Source organism: Thalassophryne amazonica, chromosome 3 (genome assembly GCF_902500255.1).
Source record: "Thalassophryne amazonica chromosome 3, fThaAma1.1, whole genome shotgun sequence".
In the NCBI taxonomy this organism is placed as follows: Eukaryota; Metazoa; Chordata; class Actinopteri; order Batrachoidiformes; family Batrachoididae; genus Thalassophryne; species Thalassophryne amazonica.
Genome location: NC_047105.1, coordinates 31,168,987 through 31,188,308, shown reverse-complemented (window position 1 = coordinate 31,188,308; position 19,322 = coordinate 31,168,987). Strand labels below are relative to the sequence as shown.

Here is a 19,322-nt window from a genome sequence, read left to right as displayed (position 1 = left end):
GGCCCAGAGAAAACTACAGAGTCCGACATTGTTTTTGCAAAGTTACACACTGATTCAATGTTAATTTTAGTGACCTCCGATTGGCGTAACCAGGTGTCATTACTGCCGACGTGAATTACAATCTTACCGAATTTACGCTTAGCCTTAGCCAGCAGTTTCAAATTTCCTTCAATATCGCCTGCTCTGGCCCCCGGAAGACAATTGACTATGGTTGCTGGTGTCGCTAACTTCACATTTCTTAAAACAGTCGCCAATAACCAGAGTTTGTTCCTCGGTGGGTGTGTCGCCAAGTCGGGAAAAACGGTTAGAGATGTGAACGGATTGGTGGTGTACAGGGGGCTTGTGTTTAGAACTACGCTTCTTCCTCACAGTCACCCAGCCGGCCTGCTTTCCCAGCTGCTCGGGATCTGCTGGAGGACAGCTAACGGCGGCTAAGCTACCTTGGTCCGCACCGACTACAGGGGCCTGGCTAGCTGTAGGATTTTCCAAGGTGCTGAGCCGAGTCTCCAATTCGCCCAGCCCAAATAGTATTTTAAAAAGGAATAGTTTTCACCATCTGTCATGCTAAGTTATCATGTTACGAGGTAACATATGTCACATGTCGTAGAATCCAATGGACGTCAACCTTGTTTGACCTTTACTTTGGAGACCAAGCATTCGACATAGTCAAAACTATTCCATTTATTAATCCTATTCACTCAACCAATAATTTGCATTACTTTTGACCAAAACTGAAGTAACTTTAACTTTTCACCCTTGTACAAACTGAAACTGACCTTTGTGACCATTTTTGCTGTTTTTACCCCATACCTCCAGAACATTCAGTCATGGATAGCCCAAACTATACATTTTTGGAATCCTTATGATCACACAAATAATGTGGTATAGTTTTCAACATGATTGGAGAATTTTTATATTTTGACCCCTGTGTAATTTTTTTGACCCCTGTAGCTCATTAGAGGTCACCTCCAGGATGTCTCCATATCTGAAAATAAACATTAGTTAATTTAGAATATGTGTGCCACATTTCATGCTTTTATCACAAACTGAACAGTTGTTTTGGTTGCTGTACTACTACAGCAATGTTCGTTTTGTGATCATGAAAACACAATTTACAGATCTATGATGCCCATTGGAGCGCTTGAAATTACCATTCCACTCACGCATTTTTTACACACATTGTTTATAGTTTTTTTCTATATTGGTCTGCAAAAGTGTTGTTTTAACGTTACATGAAAATTGGTCTGTGGCGCAAAAAGCTTGCGGGCCGCTGTTCTAGGCTATATGAAACTTGGACTCGTGACGCTATAATCCAGATTCCTGACCTATAATAGCATAATACATAAACATTACATTGTCACCCCACATAATAGTGCCTGTCCCTGCTTGCCACCCCATGAATTTATCTCTAGATCCGCCCCTGTAATTCACTGAGAGCATTAACTGAGACATGCGCTCCATCTTGATCCTCAGAAAAAGCAAGGCCACATGACCTAATATTTGCATCAACATAGGTTTCATCACATATCCTATGATCAGTTTCAGCCGGATGAGGAGTAGAAGACAAAAGATGTCCCGCATCAAGCCCACCCATAGTTGGAAGAGATGGGCTAAATCACAGCTTTTGACCCCTCTCAAAACCATAAAAATGTGGCTTCTCCATTCCCAAAGAAAAACTAAATTCAATACACTTGAATGTAAGCAGAAAATACCAAAATGACAACCACACACACACACACACACACACACACACACACACACACACACAAAAAAAGTTGCTTTTCTACAGTCCACTCATTCATACTCATCCCCCAATATATATATTGGATGTGCCATTAAACGTCATAATAATCGCAAAAAAATGACCAGTCGTATGGATAAAAACACACTTTCACAAAAGAAAACAAACAACTCGATTGATTCCTCTTCTTTTTTGTTCTTATCTCGGATCCGAAATAAAGTTCATCATATGACTTATTCCATAAACAACTCACTGCGCCACGGCTAAGTTGATCTTGAAACACTCAGAAAAGCGGCAAACCAAAGTTGCATCCCTGCGGTGTCACAGCAGAATCCCGCCCTGAAGAACGGGTCACGGCACCTTTGTAGTGGATATGTACTCTCTCTTGCATTGTGATGAAATAGGCAAAGATCTTGAGCTTTTGGCACCAACACACCGTTTATTCTGATAAGAACTGATAAGAACAGAAGCTGAAAATGTCTTCTCACAGCCACTCTTTCAAAAATAAGCTCCAGCTTTGCTAAACATGAAAAAAGAAATAAAAATTGAGCTAAAAGTCCAGGATGCTACACCATGGAGAAGATTTTATCTAGCAAAATATACCACAAGTTCAGCCTAAATGACTCAAAAACAAATATAATCACCGAAAAGTTTTACAGAAGTCTCAGAGACTCTCTCAACCACGTCAGATGGAAAGGTATTACATTTATAAAGAAAAAAAAACAGACTTTTATAACGTATTTTAGCTGAGCTTATCAACACACACACTTAAGAAGCCTGGTGTTTTCTGGCAGAAAATGTACAGGTTGCACCGCACAAGTCTGCACGGGCGCCAGCAGGGGGCGCTCTTAATACACCAAGTCTCCATGGATATTTAAAATTCAACAAAAAGCATTTAAACAATTTACAAAGTAAAGTAAAGGGTATTTTTATACCAAAAGGTGGCAAGTGGAATCTTTAACTCCTTTACACCATTATGTAGTGTTGTGAGTAGAATTTTGAGGAAAAAAATGAATTTACTCCATTTTGCAATTAGGCTGTAATATCCCAAACTAGTACAGTGCATCCAGAACATATTCACAGCACATTACTTTTGCCACATTATTTTAGATCAATAAAGTTCAATCTAATCTAATCTAAAATAATGTGGGGCAGGTGCACCTCGCCGCTGTCTCATGTGCAGTAATGCGTCATTGCACAGAACAGCTCTCTCCGCTTTAATATACATATTATTACTTGACCACCATCTAACTCTGTAGGAGGTGTGAAGTGGAAGTGTATCACCAGCCCATGACAACATTATTAATCATATATCTCATCTCCGGCACTGAACCAGGAGCATTTCACAGCGGAGAGCGGACAGGAACCAGAACCCGTATGCACGAAGCCTAAGGCTAAAAATAGCTCCTAGCTCCTCAAATTCTTAGACATTTATAAACTGTTTAGGTTCTTGTTATCATATTCACACATGAATATTATCATTATTTTTATTATTATTTTATTTTATTATTACCTCTATTTTGTAATTTGATTTTAAATGGACAACAACAGATATAAGTGTTTTCACTTTCTTGTCATGCATGTATTTTTAATGTATTTAAAATATTATGTACTTACATTGAATTTATTAATAAACTCATGCACCCATGCACACTTTTAATATGTAGATAATCGGCATGTGAATGAGATATGTTCAAACATCTTCAAGCTGTGTAACAATTCATTTTGTGGTGAACAGCGTGAAATAATGAGAGACAAGCGAGGGCTTTTGTCTTTTTGGCACTCTGCCACAAGGAGGCGCTCTTATTTTTCAGATAAAACAACACAGGGATGGCATCAAACACGATACACTTTTCACTTATGGTGACAACATGGTGACCCAACTCACTAAACTAACTGAACTACAAAAACACAACAAATCAACAACACCAACAACATTTTTAAACTAACATGAACCACAATAGCAAAATTTAAAACTCCAAAACCCAGAACTTCCATAATGCATTGCAGCACAAGCACTTACAGGTTTAGCGACCGGCCCAGCGATCACTCCAAATTAATTATGCTGAGTATCATCATCATGACATTAAATTATTTTCACAATTACTCATTTCTTAATGCAGTTATATGATCAGGTGATTTTACTGTTCATTCATATGTAGAAGCACAGAGTGCATTTATTTTTTATTTCCCTTTCACTTTCTGTGACAACCAATCACAGCTCTTACAGGACCATGCCATACCTAGCAACGGGGTCAACCCCACCTCCTCACTAAGATAGGAGTTTATGTCAACTCCTTGCCCAGAGTTAATCTCAGACACCTCTCGGGTCTCTCTTAGGCTGGGAGTCCTTGCCAGGATATTTTAGGCTAAGTTAGGAGCTCTTTGAGAGGACTTTGAGATGCACCAAGCATACGGGCCCAGGACCACAGGCTGTGGTGAAAACACTCTCACCCAGCTGCTGTGTGCTGCAAACAATGATGGCATAAATAAATCCCATGTGGTACATTGCGGTGTACAGAGTTGGGTTGTGCTGCTTCTGCTGAAGTAAGCAAAAAAAAAGAAAAGAAATTAAAGTTCACTGGAATGGCTGCGTCTGATGAATGTTGTGCACATGGGAAAGCTTGACCCACTGCCAGCAAACTTTAGCAACAAAAGGTCCAGTGGCTGATGCGCACATGCATCAAAGTTCAGCATGCAGCAAAGTTTAGCAGTAAAAGGTGTCGTCCACTGGCTGGCACACGCATAGCGGCTCATTCAGCCGTTATGAGCACACACACAGCTGAGTGATCATTTCATCATTTCAGCACCTGTTCTATGCATGCACATGCACATGAAGTCAGTGAGTGCTGGGAAGGAGAGGACGAGTGAAGATGTGTTTGCATGGGAGTGAGTGAGTGACTGGCATCGGGGCGGTCACGGATGTTGGAAGCAGCGGAGCTCGGAGTACAACCAACATATGGCGTGAGTCTGGGCCATACGTTGGTTATACTCCGATTTCCAGTACAGGCAGAGACTGTGCAAAGGCAGGACACGGCGCTGCTTCCAACTCTGGTTCCATGATGGCCATCCACATGTTTGGACATCGGCAGTCTTCGGCACCTTTTATGGCCGTCTGACAGCAGTCTGTGTCATCTAACTGTTGTCTAAGTACGCTTTGGATGCAATCATGCAGGTGTAGATGAGGTAGTCTGGAAGGGATCCGCCCACAGTCTATGGCTCTTTCCTTCCGGACTGTGTCCGGATTATGGTCATTTTTGCTGTGTCAGCCTCAGCTGGCCTGGTTCCTGCACATTCTTACTATACGTGATGGGTCTTAGTTTCAGGGTTTACGTGAGTTTTTGTTTTGTAAACTTGGCGTGTGCGTCGTGTCTATCATTCGTATAAAGCAAGTTTTTGCCATATGGCGGAGGTCATATGGTCATATCGCTAATATGTTGTTGCTTTTATCTAGACTGTCTGCACATTTACACAGCTACTAGCATCAGAATGAGCTTCGAACATCGCTGCTATATTCAACAAATACTCCTATGAGGCTACGACTGTTTTTGTTTTTTTGCAGGCTTCTGGTGCTTGTTAGTTTAGTTTTTTAAATGAAAGTGGTGCTTTGTGACCAACTTTCATCTTACCAAGAGAAAATTCTAAGAAATGTTTAAGAATTCAAGGAATTCTAAGATTTTTCGTAGAATAACATCACTGCAAGCTACTTTTAGTGTTGTATGGCTGGGGGGGCCTGGCTGCTGGTTTGTTTGCCTTTTGTGTTTCCTCCCAGGTGGCATGCATTTGGGACTGAGTGGCTGTGTTGCTGAGGCTGTTAGGACTTCACCCTGATCAGCTGCGACTCGTCAGGACTCACAGCTGAGGTGCATCTGGAGGGATTGGAGTATGTTGGCATTTAAGACTGAAGTGCACAGTGTGCATTTGCCAGAGACTCGACCTTGTGACCAGACGGGTGAGATCGTCGTCTTGGGAGCCATCTCATCAGCAGCGGACGCTGAGAATGTCCAGGTTTGATGCACGGTCTGTGAAGGAGGAGAGGGTGAGGTCTCACGCTCGTCAGCACACTTCCTGAGGTACGTTGGATTTTGTGACTAACGTTTATACAGTCAGTAAATGTGGTGTCCCTCACACCTTATTGTATTGAGCTGTATGTTAGTCATGTATCAGCTTCCACTGCGGTGGTGATTTGTGAACGGGATGTTCCATGCCTGCAGGTTGGAAGCTGATCAGTAATCAAGCCAGGAAGTGTTTGCTGTTTGTACACCTTTAAGTGTTCTGTGTGTAGAGTGTGGACTCACATAATGGTTCCTTCTTTCACAGACTCGGTTGTTGCGGCCACCTGGGGGGTGTCGGCGGGGTCCTTGGGTCCGAAACAGCTTCTGGCTCCGGACCATTAGCGCTGCTGGGAGCGCACCACGCCAGACCGCACCTTTTATTATTATTATGATCACTGTTATGTATTAAATTCAGTTAGCCTTTGTACCGTGCTCTGCTTATTTCATACTGGGTCCTTCAAACGCTGGTCGGTTCTCCGAGCTGCGTCCGACACATAACATTTAGCCTTAGGCTGTTTTGTGGATTTGAGCCCTGGTCTACAGCCAACTCCATAATGTCAAGTCAGGGAGCACGTGCTCATGCCGCACTTCCACCCATCCACAGTAACATGCAATAATCTTGGGTCCTGAATGGCGACCACCCAGGCAGACAACCAGTCCAAAAAGAGTTAAATAATAATAATAATGTAGTTTATAATTACACAGTATCATGGTGTTAGGGGAGTTGGTGTATTGTAGACAGTCAGTACAGTAATTCATTTATTTCTTGTCCCTACTTATTCCAGTTAAGACTCACAGGGGAACTCGAGTCTATCTGCTTGACACTAATAAATGCAGAGGAACAGGTTCAAAAATCCAGATGACAGAACTACACCCACTACTTCCTGAGACAAACCAGGAAACAGTTTATTTTCTCCCCTACAGAGAGAGCGACAGACTGACAAAGAGATGAGAAAACGAAACAAACAGCCAGAGTCAATCTAAAACAGAGAATTAAAAAAAAAAAAAAAACTGCACGTACTTCAACCTGCTGAGACTCCAAACAGTGAAGGTGAGGTTCATCGAAAAACAACTCAAAGGCAAAGTAAGTTCAGGAACTTTCTAGAAGAGCAAGTTGAGCCACAACAGACTGTTTTCATCTGCAAAGAAAACATGTCTTCAAGGTCAGAGGAGGATCTCTGCTGTCCCGTCTGTTCTGAGGTCTTCCGAGATCCTGTTATTCTGTCGTGTGGTCACAGCTTCTGTAAAGACTGTGTGAGAAGATGGTGGAGGCAGAAACAAAGAAACGACTGTCCAGTCTGTCAGAGAAGATCATCAAGAGAAGATCCTCCTTGTAACTTTACTTTAAAGAACCTGTGTGAGTCCTTCAAGGACCAGGACAGAAGGTCTACATCAGGATCTGAGTCTGTCTGCAGTCTGCACTCTGAGAGACTCAAACTCTTCTGTTTGGACCATCAGCAGCCAGTTTGTGTTGTTTGTCGAGACTCAAAAACCCATAAAGAGCACAAATTCAGACCCATCGATGAAGCTGCTCAGGATCTGAAAGAGCAGCTTCAGGAATCCCTGAAACCTTTACAGGAGAAACTGAAGCTCATTGAGGAAGTTAAAGGAAAGTTTGTCCAAACAGCAGAACACATTAAGGTCCAGGCTCGACTCACAGAGCGGCAGATTAAGGAGCAGTTTGAGAAGATTCATCAGTTCCTGAAAGAGGAAGAGGAGGTCAGGATAACTGCTCTGAAGGAGGAAGAGGAGCAGAAGAGTCAGAAGATGAAGGAAAAGATTGAGGCTCTGAGCAGAGAGACAGCAGCTCTTTCAGACACCATCAGAACCACAGAAGAAGAGCTGAGAGCTGAAGATGCCTCATTCCTGCTCAACTACAAGACTGCAGTGGAAAGAGTCCAGCAGCGCCCCCTGCTGGATGATCCAAAGCTGCACTCAGGAGCTCTGATAGATGTGGCCAAACATCTGGGCAACCTGTCCTTCAACATCTGGAACAACATGAAGAAAATGGTCTCTTACACTCCTGTGGTTCTGGATCCAAACTCTGCTCATCCAGAAATGATCCTGTCTGAAGATCTGACCGGTGTAACAGTTGGACCAAGACAGAAGCTTCCAGAAAACCCAGAGAGGTTTGACTACTACCCCCTTGTTCTTGGCTCTGAGGGCTTTAACTCTGGAACTCACAGCTGGAATGTGGAGGTCGGAGAAAACACAGTTTGGTCAGTGGGAGTGATGACTGAGTCTGACCAGAGGAAGGGAAAAGAACTGTCAGAATATTGGGAAATAGGGTTTATTAATGGTAAATACATGGTTAGTTCTACATCAGTTCCCTCCATTTCTCTCTCAGTGACAGAGATCAAGAGGATCAGAGTTGATCTGGACTGGAATGGAGGAAAATTATCATTCTCTGATCTAGATTCTAACACACACATACTCACATTCACACACACTTTCACCGACACAGTGTTTCCTTTCATTAACACAGCAAGTGAAAAAACACTGAGGATTTTACCTGTAAATCTGTGTGTGAGAGCAGAACAGTGAAGTTTGAAGTGAAGAAAATGATGACATTAAAAACATAATGCAAATATAATAATAACATAACATAATAGAAAGAGACATTATTAGAATCAGAATCAGAATTTACTGCCAAGTATTTATTGCCAAGTTTATTGCTCACATACAAGGAATTTGATCTGGTGTCTTTGGTGCATAAACAACAATAGAAAGAAAAGGAAAAATACTTCTGTAAAGAAGTGAAGGTGTCAAATAGACAAAACTGTGTTCACTGTCAAATAAATATAACATAAGCCATGCATATGTACACTATTCGCTGTCCTAAAAGCCCAGAAGTCGCTAAATGATGTCATCAGCTAATTGCATATTATGAGGTCATAACAGATGTAGGGGAAAAAAAACACTGTTTGAGAGATCACTGAATACATTATCAACCTTTTAATATTGTTCGGTAAATTCCATATTCATAAATGCAGAGTACTGAAAAGGAATTTACACAGACTTCTGGCTGAATTTGAACAATACGTATATAAGCAATATTAAGCTTATAGATTCTCCCAAATGTCATAAAACTGTCACGCTTTATAAGGATTTTTTTTTTAAAGAGAATTAATGTTAAAGAAACCCTTTTGTTATTTTACAATTTATTTTATTTTATTTTTTCTATCTCTTTCTATTGTGGCCTTGTCCTTTGTTCGTTTACTGTTAATGTATTTGTTTAAATGCAGTTTTGGGAAGAAAAATAAATGTGTGAGAGACAAAAAGGTGATTCTTGGCTTGTTTATTTATTTTTACATAAAAATTGGCTATCACTCCTCAAAATAACATAACTTCTCAAGGCCTCAAAGTCCGGAGACTATTACAGAGCAGCAAATGAGGTAAGTAGGCTGAACGAGTCCGAGCCAGGTTTGACATTTAATGCAGGAACAGCTGCAGAGGCATCACATGTGCGTGTTTGAATGCAGAGGATTGTAGACATCCCTCCGCTCAGTGCTTTGCAGTGGGGGAGACCCGCTGCTGCTTAGTGAAAACTGAGACTAGATTTGAGTCACCAAACACCAGAAAAGTTTCCAGTGACGCCAGGAAAAGTCGCGAGATTTGTCACTAGTCGCTTTTGTGAAAATAAGTCGTCAAGAGGTTTAGTGAGAAAATCACCAAGTTGGCAACAGTGCTTGCTCACCGCAGGGCCCTGGAGGTGTACATGTCCTGTAGGGATGTCAGATTGTAGTTGATCACCTTCACCGCTGTGTGGATGATACACTGCAGTCTGTTCCTGTCCTTTGATAGCAGCGTACCAGACTCTGATGGAAGAGGAAATGATGGACTCAGTGATGGCAGTGTAGAAGTTCACCATCATTGTTTGTGGCAGTTTGAACTTCTTTAGCTGCCACAGAAAGTACATCCTGTGTTGTGCTCTCTTGGTGAGAGAGCTGACATTCAGCTCCCACTTGAGTTCCTGGGTGATGGTGATCCCCAGGTAGCAGAAGGACACAGTGTGATGTAACACTGCATTGTGATGTGATGGCGTTGGCCAGGACTGGGTTCTTCCTTAAGTCAACAACCATCTCCACTGTCTTGAGGGCATTGAGCTCCAGATTGTGCTGTTTGCACCAGGACACCAGGAAATCGGTCTCAAATGTCAGGAGCGTGACAGACTGGTGACTGGAGGTGCAGCTGTTGGTGTATAGGGAGAAGAGTAAAGGGGAAAGAACGCAGCCTTGGGGATCCGGTACTGATGGACCATGGGTTGGAGATGTGCCCCCCAAGCTTCACATACTGCCTCTTGTTGTACAGGAAGTCAGTGATCCACCTGCAGGTGGAGTTGGGCACGCCAAGCTGAGAAAGATTGTCCTGCAGCAGGGCTAGGATGATCGTGTTGAAAGCAGAGCTGAAGTCCACAAACAGAATCCTGACATAGGTTCCCGGGAATCCCGATGCTGGAGGATGAGGTGGAGGGTCGTTTTGACAGTGTTGTCTACCGACCTGTCGGCTCTGTAGGCGAACTGCAGGGGATGCTTTTATATTCCCGTGATTAAAAGACTGGACATTTTTTTTCAAACCATGCTCACACACAAGACCTAAACGAGGCAGGACGTAATTCAAGGCTGGCGATTATCAACAAAATGCTGCTTGCTGTTTTCACTGTAATATGGTGTTAAGTTTCATACATATCTATCCCTGTGTGTGACAAACCAAAGAGCTTTAAATCAGAGCCCCTCTGCAGGGCTGCAAACCAAATCAGAGAGCGCAAAGGACTGTGATTTGACACTTTTCTGGTTTCACTCCTTCCTCTCCCATCATATTTTAATAGTTTTTGCAGTCCACACACTGATTTCATTTTGATCATGGATCAAATACATTTGGCAGAAAAGTCTGCAAATATGACCAACTTCACAGCGCGGAGTCGGAAAAAGACGATCAAATGACGTGCAATTCATGGAGGAAATTGTACACCTTACCTTTGTTTTAAAGGTTGATGATTGTATGAAGAAGCTCCTTGAGGGACAAATTAATTTGGAAAAAGCCACTGTTCCTGCGGCAATTTGCATAAAGACGCGATGGAGAACTTTAAAACAACGCGCACATCGACATCATTGGATGGGCATGGAATCACACAGTTGCAGAAGCATAAATCACGCTTTTGGATTTTAAGGTATCACTCCGCAGCGGACTTAGGAATGTAATCATTTTAATGCATATAATGCCTAGTGCTTATTTTTTCAGATGTTTTGACCTGGTCATTAAATGAGGCAGGTTCCTATTCAGGAGTCCTTGTAGATCATTTGGAGCCTCCTGACTGTAACTAATCCATTTCATACATATAACGGATATTGTCCATTTTATGTATATAACGAATTTTGCCCATTTGATAACAGATTTCCATTATACGAGGTCTGTTAGAAAAGTATCTGACCTTTTGATTTTTTTCAAAAACCTGATGGATTTGAATCACGTGTGCTTGCATGAGCAAACCTTGAACCTTCGTGCGCATGCGTGAAAAAAATCACGCATGCGCAGGTAACAGACAAAATTCACTGGTCCACCTGAATCCATTATATGCAAGTTTTACTGTATACTGTTTTCATATCTGTGAATGTGTAAAATTACTTTTGACAGTGATCAACACAGCAGAGGGAATGTTAGTATTTATCTACTAGATGGCAGCAACATTTTTCTTCAAACACTAAACTTCCAGAGGTATTATCCAGTTTATTCCAATACTAATACAACCCCAATTCCATTGAAGTTGGGACATTGTGTAAAATGTAAATAAAAACAGAATACAATGATATGCAAATCCTCTTCAACCTATATTCAGTTGAATACACCACAAAGACAAGATATTTAATGTTCAAACTGATAGACTTTATTGTTTTTGATTTGCTCATTTTGAAATGGATGCCTGCATCTTGTCTTTGTGGTGTATTCAGTTGAATATATATACATGGGAAATGTCCTTTTTGTTGTTGTAAAAATTCAACCATAATTAATAAAAATTCTGTAACCAGTCTTCCTTGTCATCGACCCAAGACAGGCATCAGGCATTTTGACTAATTTGTACAAGTGAGACAGTCATTTATTTTTGTGCTATATTAAAAGAAACTCCTTGTACATGGTAATGTGGAATTAATCAAGCAGTCATAGCACAATTTCCAGATCAGTTAAATTCAGCTTTATTCAGTGACCAGGCTTGGATAATTTCAATTCACTTTATTCATTTTATATAGTGCCAAATCACAACAAAGTCGCCTCAAGGCACTTCACACAAAACAATTAAAAAAACAAAGTAAAATGAATTAAAATATTTAAAAAGTACAGCACAGTAAAAGATTTTAAAAAAGTAAAAAGCATAGTAACATAATATGCCAGTATGCTAGCCATACAACAGGGAAAATAAGTGCGTCTTAAGTCTGGACTTGAAACTGACTGTTTTATTTATGCAGGGAGATTGTTCCACAGAACAGGGGCACTATAAGTGAAAACTCTGTGACCCGCAGACTTTTTATTCACCCTAGGGACACAAAGAAGTCCTGCATCCTGCGCACGCAAAGCCCGGGCCAATACGTAGTGGTTTAACTAGATCAGCTAGCTAGAGAGGTGCTGTTCGTGAACAAATTTATAGGCTAGTAGCAGAACCTTAAAATCTGATCTCACTGGAACAGGAAGCCAGTAGATGCCAAAATGGGTGTAATGTGTTTGAACTTTCTGCTTCGTGTCAAAAGTATGGCAGCAGAATTTTGAACCAATTGTAAAACCCTAATGTTGGACTGCGGTAAACCAGAAAATAGAACATTGCAGTAGTCCAATCTAGAAGAGATAAAAGCATGGATCAGGGTCTCAGCATCAGCCATAATAGACAGGAATGGACAAATCCTCGCTATATTTCGCAGGTGGAAGAAAGCAGTCCTTGTAATATATTGAGGTCAAAGGACAACATAGGATCAAAAATTACCCCAAGGTTCCTCACTTTGTCAATGCGATGTATGACACATGAGCCTAGGCTAAGCGTTAACTGGTCAGATTGATGCCGATGTCTCACTGGACCAAGAACCATCATTTCAGTCTCATCAGAGTTTAAAAGTAGCAAGTTTCTAGACATCCAACTTCTCACTGATGCAAGGCAATCTTCTAAGGATTTTATGTGGATGAGATTACCAGCAGTTATCAACATGTATAACTGAGTATCATCAGAATAACACTGAAAGGTAATCCCAAAAGGCCGCAGTATATGCCCAAGCAGGGGGCCTAAGACAAATCCCTGTGGAACCCCAAATTTCATCTCATGCCCCTTTCATACTGGCGCAAACGTAGAGCTGCATATTGTGGCGTACTGTCTACGCCAAGTTGAGCAGCTCTACACCCACTTTTAGCAGCTCTTACAGTGATTTTTTGCTCCCTACACAGCAGTATGTCGAGGGCTACGCGCGTAGGTCAGAAGAAATTAAACATGTTTATTTTTTTCGGCATAGAGCAGTGTACACAGAAAATACACAGTTTTAAGCAGGTCTGCGCAGCATGGCGTTACTGCATGCAAGTCTGTGCAACAGTGTGCTCCTGTACACATCCAAAAACTGAGCGCATGCATCCCGAGTGAATCAGCTGGAGAACATGATCACGCAGCTGCAGCGCCTCTGTGTGCTCAGAACAGCTGATCTAACTGACGGACATGTGTGTGTGTGTGCTTAGAACAGGGAATCGAACTTCAACTCAGAAATCCAGAAACACAACAGAAACAGCAGGTTAGTCACTCTCTCTCTCTCTCTCTCTCTCTCTCTCTCTCTCTCTGTCATGCGCTGTCTCTCACTCTCTCTCTCTGTAGCGCTCTTAAATCAAATTTATTCATTTATGTTGCGCCAAATCACGACTAGTGGCCTCAAGGTGCTTCACAAACATCATTTAAAAGGCAGAATAAAATAAATTAAGATTAAAAACACAATAAAAAATTTAAAACATAAATAAGTAAAAGGAATAAAATAAATAAAAATAATAAAAAAGACACAATCATATAAAATACTAATGCTAAAACAGGGAAAAAAGTGTGTCTTCAGTATGGCCTTAAAAGTGTCCAGAGTCTCTCTCTCTCTCTCACACTCTCTGTGTCTGATCAAACCTGAATAAGCGCTGAGCCTCATCACTACATGTCGGTGCGATCATCAAATGCCCTGATCGATCAGGTCTGAACAAATCAGCGGACCTGACCAGAGCAACTGGAGCTTTAAAAGTTTAAAGAGTCACAGCACTTCATTCAAGGCAGAGAGAATACTACCCCACCTCCTGTCAAAAGTTTGATGGATGACGTCACAGCCAATCAGAATTGATTATGTCACTAAGCCCCGCCCTTATGCCATGTCACAGCCAATCAGCGTGAGCCCGCCCCTAACCCCTCCTCTAATCCCGCCCCTATGACATCACAGCCAATCAGAATGAGTCCTGCCCATCCATATTTAGTTCACACACAGGTGTCATATCAGCCTAATTTGCATTGAATGTTAGTCTGTGCACGTATGGGCATTGGGTTGTCTGCCCAATTTGCATCGACTGGAATCACCCCTCCCCAAATGCTGACTTCCGTCCATGAAAACAGGTTTGGATGAAAACCCTAAGTTGCATTGAGTGGGGTTCATCATTTCCATGAGTCTCTGATGCTATAATATTATACATAAAATAAAGATTTATAAAATGTAATTATTTAATTATTTATAAAATGTAATTATTTAATTCATTAAACAATTGTTTAGTCTGCGAGCCCTGTGGGATTAACCCTTTAAAAAACGGTTCTGACAGAAACGCTCATTGCAGGTGATGTGTGCACGCGCACGTGCGCGTGTGTGTCTCCCTTTAAAGGTGGTGGTGAGGTGGAATATCTGGCTTTTCAAACTGCGATGGCTCAACGTGTTTTAATTTTGTGCTGCATAGCCAAAACTCGGGTAAATATTACAGTGGTCTGTAACAATGGGGGAGTGCCTAAGAAGGTAAAATTAAACATAAATTGTGTAAAACCGCCTCTACCGCTCGACCACCTGGCTGGGGTAGTCAATTTTGAGTCAGGAGGCTGTCTGGGGTATATTTTCAAAGCATATAAAGCAACCCTGAGTTTTTACATTACCCTCCGGTTTGTTGATCGAGCCCCACACCCGGAAAGTGACTTTGTGCACATATGACTGGAGCGTTATGTCCACCGTGGTCGCTGCTTATTTGAGAGGGGATGTTTTAGCGGATCCTCAGACAATCCATGCTGAGAACAAAAAACATTTTCAGATTACATGGACCGGTTATGCCAGCTCTCTGTATAAAGTGACCTTCGATAGATATCCTGCTGGGATACCCACTACGGCCAGGATGACCTTGGAACGCATCCACGGTAATCAGCGGGCCGTCGTAGAAGCCCCGGTACCGACGTGGGAAAAAATGTTTTCGGCATATGGGGACAGAATCAGCGGGCTTTTTTGGCACTGGCTGGAATATAAAGACATTATCAGAGTCAGAACAAACCTGACCCCTTTCTTTTGTTAAGGGGAATCTGGCCACTCCCACCCCGCCCGACTATATATTCATCAGCGCGCCAGGATGTGCTACCATTCGACAACCGACATCATGACTCAAGGTTTCACATCAGCTCACATTCCTCCAGCTTCACCCCCGCCTGTCTGAGAGGAGGACGTTGATCGTGAGGGTCATTACACCGACTGTGAGGAAGAAGGCTGCTCGCAGGACCTCTTCACCTCACCGCCAGAATCCTGGCTGGGTTACCGTGAGCTTTCCTCGGCTGAAGCATCAGTGATCTGTGGTGGAGAAGCCCAAGGGGTGTACACTTGCTCACCATCTGTAATTTTAGACGACGGACCAGGATTACCCCCCAGTGTTTACGTCGGGGGTCAACCTGCGGCTCCGGCGGAGGTCTGGGGTGAAACATCCCTCCCACCCCACCTGATACAAGAAGCGCTGTGTGGTGAGACGAACATCACACCAGTCATCGGTGACCCGCCGGACGGACTTCTCTCAGACGAATTTTTGAAAACAACGAAACTGGCTGTCATCAATCTGCTGGCTGAAGTGATTGTGAATTGGAGAAAGGAACTCTGTTACAGCTGTCAGGTCGAGCAGCTGAGTCAGACACAGCACGAATGCCTGGAAGACGTATCTGAATTCTTTTACCCAGTAAATTTCCATAATCTGATAAAAAGCCTCTGGACGGAACGGTTTATTCCTGCAGTGCTCAAACTGCTGGCGAGCCATTACATATTGCCCTCACCAGCGAGGGTCCAGGGTGTGGCTGAAAACATCTTGAATGAGCTGAAACACTGTGATAATTTTGGTGGAGTGCTGAACCAGATATCCAGCTGTTTGGAGCATGAAAATCCCACTCACATTTGTGAAATGGAGGATGTCTGGCACGGCCTGATCTGATCGTCACCTGCAGAGCTTTTCCTTCAACATATATATATATATATATATATATATATATATATATATATATATATATATATATATATATATATATATATATATATATATATATATATATATATATACAGTAATGTTCAAAATAATAGTAGTGCTATGTGACTAAAAAGATTAATCCAGGTTTTGAGTATATTTCTTATTGTTACATGAGAAACAAGGTACCAGTAGATTCAGTAGATTCTCACAAATCCAACAAGACCAAGCATTCATGATATGCACACTCTTAAGGCTATGAAATTGGGCTATTAGTTAAAAAAAAAAAAAAAAAGGTGAAAAAGGGGGTGTTCACAATAATAGTAGCATCTGCTGTTGATGCTACAAACTCAAAACTATTATGTTCAAACTGCTTTTTTTAGCAATCCTGTGGATCACTAGTTGTATAACCAGTTTTTCATGATTTCTTTACATCTGCGAGGCATTAATTTTGTTGGTTTGGAACCAAGATTTTGTTGGTTTACTAGTGTGCTTGGGGTTACTGTCTTGTTGAAACACCCATTTCAAGGGCATGTCCTCTTCAGCGTAAGGTAACATGACCTCTTCAAGTATTTTGACATATCCAAACTGATCCATGATACCTGGTATACGATATATAGGCCCAACACCATAGTAGGAGAAACATGCCCATATCATGATGCTTGCACCACCATGCTTCACTGTCTTCACTGTGAACTGTGGCTTGAATTCAGAGTTTGGGGGTCGTCTCACAAACTGTCTGCAGCCCTTGGAGCCAAAAAGAACAATTTTACTCTCATCAGTCCACAAAATATTCCTCCATTTCTCTTTAGGCCAGTTGATGTGTTCTTTGGCAAATTGTAACTTCTTCTGCACATGTCTTTTATTTAACAGAGGGACTTTGCGGGGGATTCTTGCAAATAAATTAGCTTCACACAGGCGTCTTCTAACTGTCACAGCACTTACAGGTAACCCCAGACTGTCTTTGATCATCCTGGAGCTGATCAATGGGTGAGCCTTTGCCATTCTGGTTATTCTTCTATCCATTTTGATGGTTGTTTTCCGTTTTCTTCCACGTGTCTGTTTTTTTTTTTTTTTTTTTGTCCATTTTAAAGGTTTGTAGATCATTGTAGATGAAGAGCCTATCATTTTTTTCACTTCCATATAAGTTTTCCCCTCTCCAATCAACTTTTTAATCAAACTTCGCTGTTCTTCTGAACAATGTCTTGAACGTCCCATTTTCCTCAGGCTTTCAAAGAGAAAAGCATGTTCAACAGGTGCTGGCTTCATCCTTAAATAGGGGACACCTGATTCACACCTTTTTGTTCCACAAAATTGATGAACTCAGACTGAATGTCACACTACTATTATTGTGAACACCCCCTTTTCTACTTTTTTTTACTAATAGCCCAATTTCATAGCCTTAAGAGTGTGCATATCATGAATGCTTGGTCTTGTTGGATTTGTGAGAATCTACTGAATCTACTGGTACCTTGTTTCCCATGTAACAATAAGAAATATACTCAAAACCTGGATTAATCTTTTTAGTCACATAGCACTACTATTATTCTGAACACTACTGTATATATATATATATCTATATCTATCTATATATATATCTATATATATATATATATATATAGATAGATATATATATATATCTATATATATATATGGGGGGGGGGGGACAGGAGGGTCCTGGCTAAACTTAAATCTATGCTGGACCATGAGTGTCACCCCCTGCAGGACGTTCTGTCTGCTCTGCAGAGCAGTTTCAATGACAGACTCATCCACCCTCGCTGTGTGAGGGAGAGATTCCGCAGATTGTTTCTCCCGGCTGCTGTCAGACTGTACAATGAACAATGTTCGTACTGTGGTAACCATAGCAACCAGGACAATAATCACGTCATTACCTGCTGTATTTATTAGGTGCAATAATTTAACTTATGGTGCAAACTTAAGTCACTTTACCTACTATATTTTAACCTGTCCATATTGTAAATATCAAAGTAACTTACTGTTCATTTCACGCTGAAGTCACTTTAAGTGATCACTTTTACATCCTGACAGTGTATATCATCCCGGCAGTGCAGCATTGAACTGAACAATGGTAGCCTTAGCGTTACCCGGCGCTCAGTGCTTTTTTTAGTTCTTGTTTTTTAAGAGATACTTGTCTGTTTTATTGCATGCCCTTCTCTGTCTATTCCTACTGTTCTATGCTGCGATGTGACACTGAAATTTCCCCATTGAGGGATGAATAAAGGCTTTTCTTATCTTATCTTTCTTATCTTAACTGTCGCATCTTTTAAATCAGGCTGTCACACGCAGGCTGAACAATATTACAATGACTTCTGTATTGAAAAGGGTGCTGGACTCTGTTAAAAATCAGGCCGCTCCAGAGTTTTGGGAGGAAAACGTGCTAAGAACCGTTTTGCAAATAGAGGATAACTCTGCCTACATTGTCTTACGCAGGATTACCATTATGGTTACTGTTAATTTTAGTCGATTTAATCCCTACCACCTCTTTACACTGTACGCATTTATCATGGATGTCCTTTGTCACAGTGTAAGACAATAACTCCTGGAGAGATCTGAAGTCTTGACCGTCCTACAGAAACTTAATACCTCGGTTTGTTTGTCTAAGTAATGGCGGGATGTTTTACACCGAACCCTGCAGATGATTAAATAGTAACTTCTTTTTCTGTTTTTTTTTTTAAAGAATGATAAAAAAATGTGTAAAACAATAATTTCTGTTTTTTTAAGTTGCGTGTGTGTGTAATAAAATTATATATATATATATATATATATATATATATATATATATATATATATATATATATATATATATATATACACTCAACAAAAATATAAACGCAACACTTTTGGTTTTGCTCCCATTTTGTATGAGATGAACTCAAAGATCTAAAACTTTTTCCAAATACACAATATCACCATTTCCCTCAAATATTATTCACAAACCAGTCTAAATCTGTGATAGTGAGCACTTCTCCTTTGCTGAGATAATCCATCCCACCTCACAGGTGTGCCATATCAAGATGCTGATTAGACACCATGATTAGTGCACAGGTGTG

At 41.3% G+C, this 19,322-nt stretch overlaps 1 protein-coding gene and 1 long non-coding RNA gene across 2 annotated transcripts; one reads left to right on the top strand and one right to left on the bottom strand.

Moving 5' to 3' along the window:
- Nucleotides 1–6,719: 6,719 nt before the first annotated feature.
- Nucleotides 6,720–8,905, top strand: LOC117506488 (nuclear factor 7, ovary-like). Its single transcript, XM_034165985.1, has one exon. It carries the CDS (start codon nt 6,949–6,951, stop codon nt 8,338–8,340), a length of 1,392 nt encoding a protein of 463 aa, XP_034021876.1. The 5' UTR covers nt 6,720–6,948; the 3' UTR covers nt 8,341–8,905.
- Nucleotides 8,906–9,361: 456 nt separating this feature from the next.
- On the bottom strand, nt 9,362–16,935 carry LOC117507888. Its single transcript, XR_004559866.1, has 3 exons — nt 16,920–16,935; nt 15,737–15,741; nt 9,362–9,484 (listed from the first exon to the last, which is right to left on the bottom strand). It is a non-coding gene; the product is annotated as an uncharacterized LOC117507888 (long non-coding RNA).
- Nucleotides 16,936–19,322: the final 2,387 nt, after the last annotated feature.